The following is a 947-nucleotide window of genomic DNA, read 5'->3' as shown; positions in this document are numbered from 1 at the left end:
TTTTTTTGAAAAATCTCACAAAATCTTCATTGCACTGCAACACTGCACTTCGCTTTGGAATTGTGACTACTTTATAGAGAACACATTCTCCATTAGTTTCATCGCTGAAATTATTGCACAATTGGGTTTGAAGAATGGTTTATGATATGCTTTGTTGCAGTACATGTTTTCATGCATGTCACTGTAATTTTCTTTTTCATTTGGTTATGGAAAAAACCTAATAACGTTGGCAAATGTTCACTCTTTATTTTTGCAACTTAATATGTGCTCTTTGTCCCGATTTTTCCAAAAAGATTAAGACATTTGGGCTCTCTAGGCCTATTAATATCCATGTTTGGACCAACTTGGCACTGAAATTAATCTTCATTGATTGTTATTGTGGTTGAATTTCTGGGCAGAGCGTCAATTACACCACTAACGGTATAATACAGAGATATGCCTTTGTAAAGTTCAAATGCATGTGACGGCAGTATTTGATTAAGGCTTTGTATTTTCACAAAGGCACAAATTGGCTACTTTTGTTCAATCCCCAAAAAAATGATTAGGTAGTTCTGAGAGTTCTAAAGATTTAAGCTAGTTTAAAATGTGATCTCACAATGCAGCACACATGACAGAAGCTGAACCTTTTTCTTGTCTCATGATTTTGGGGTGCTCCTTAATAGCAGTTTTTAATGTGCTATATTTATAATTTCTACTCATTTGAATTCAAGCAAATGTGTCCTGAGAAACGGCCTCTTCCAGGGTTTGTATGTTGAAATAATCTGCTGTAACCTCTGTCCAACAAGTCTTGAAAGATGACACAAAATGTGCCAACCTGAAGCGCAACCTGTTTTAACATGACTGAAGTGAAAGAAAAATGCCTGAGCAACATGCAATCGCAGGAAGATGTATAATTTGACTGACTTGAGATGTTTTTGCTATACTTTTAAAATACCAAAGCTGTTCCC

The 947-nt window shown here is 35.5% G+C and overlaps 1 protein-coding gene across 1 annotated transcript in view; it reads left to right on the top strand.

Annotated features, from left to right (window-relative positions):
• LOC107599036 (death effector domain-containing protein-like) overlaps positions 1–611 on the top strand; it is an 8,601-nt gene extending 7,990 nt beyond the window's left edge. Inside the window, exon 6 of the mRNA XM_016290523.1 lies at positions 603–611. Within this exon, the coding sequence (XP_016146009.1) occupies positions 603–611 (9 nt within the window). The remainder of the gene's footprint in view (positions 1–602) is intronic.
• The last annotated feature ends 336 nt before the right edge of the window (positions 612–947 follow it).

Source organism: Sinocyclocheilus grahami, unplaced genomic scaffold, assembly GCF_001515645.1.
Source record: "Sinocyclocheilus grahami isolate Dianchi unplaced genomic scaffold, SAMN03320097.WGS_v1.1 scaffold259.1, whole genome shotgun sequence".
NCBI classification, from domain to species: domain Eukaryota; kingdom Metazoa; phylum Chordata; class Actinopteri; order Cypriniformes; family Cyprinidae; genus Sinocyclocheilus; species Sinocyclocheilus grahami.
Note: the sequence above shows the minus strand (reverse complement) of the source record. Positions and strands in the feature narration are given on the sequence as shown.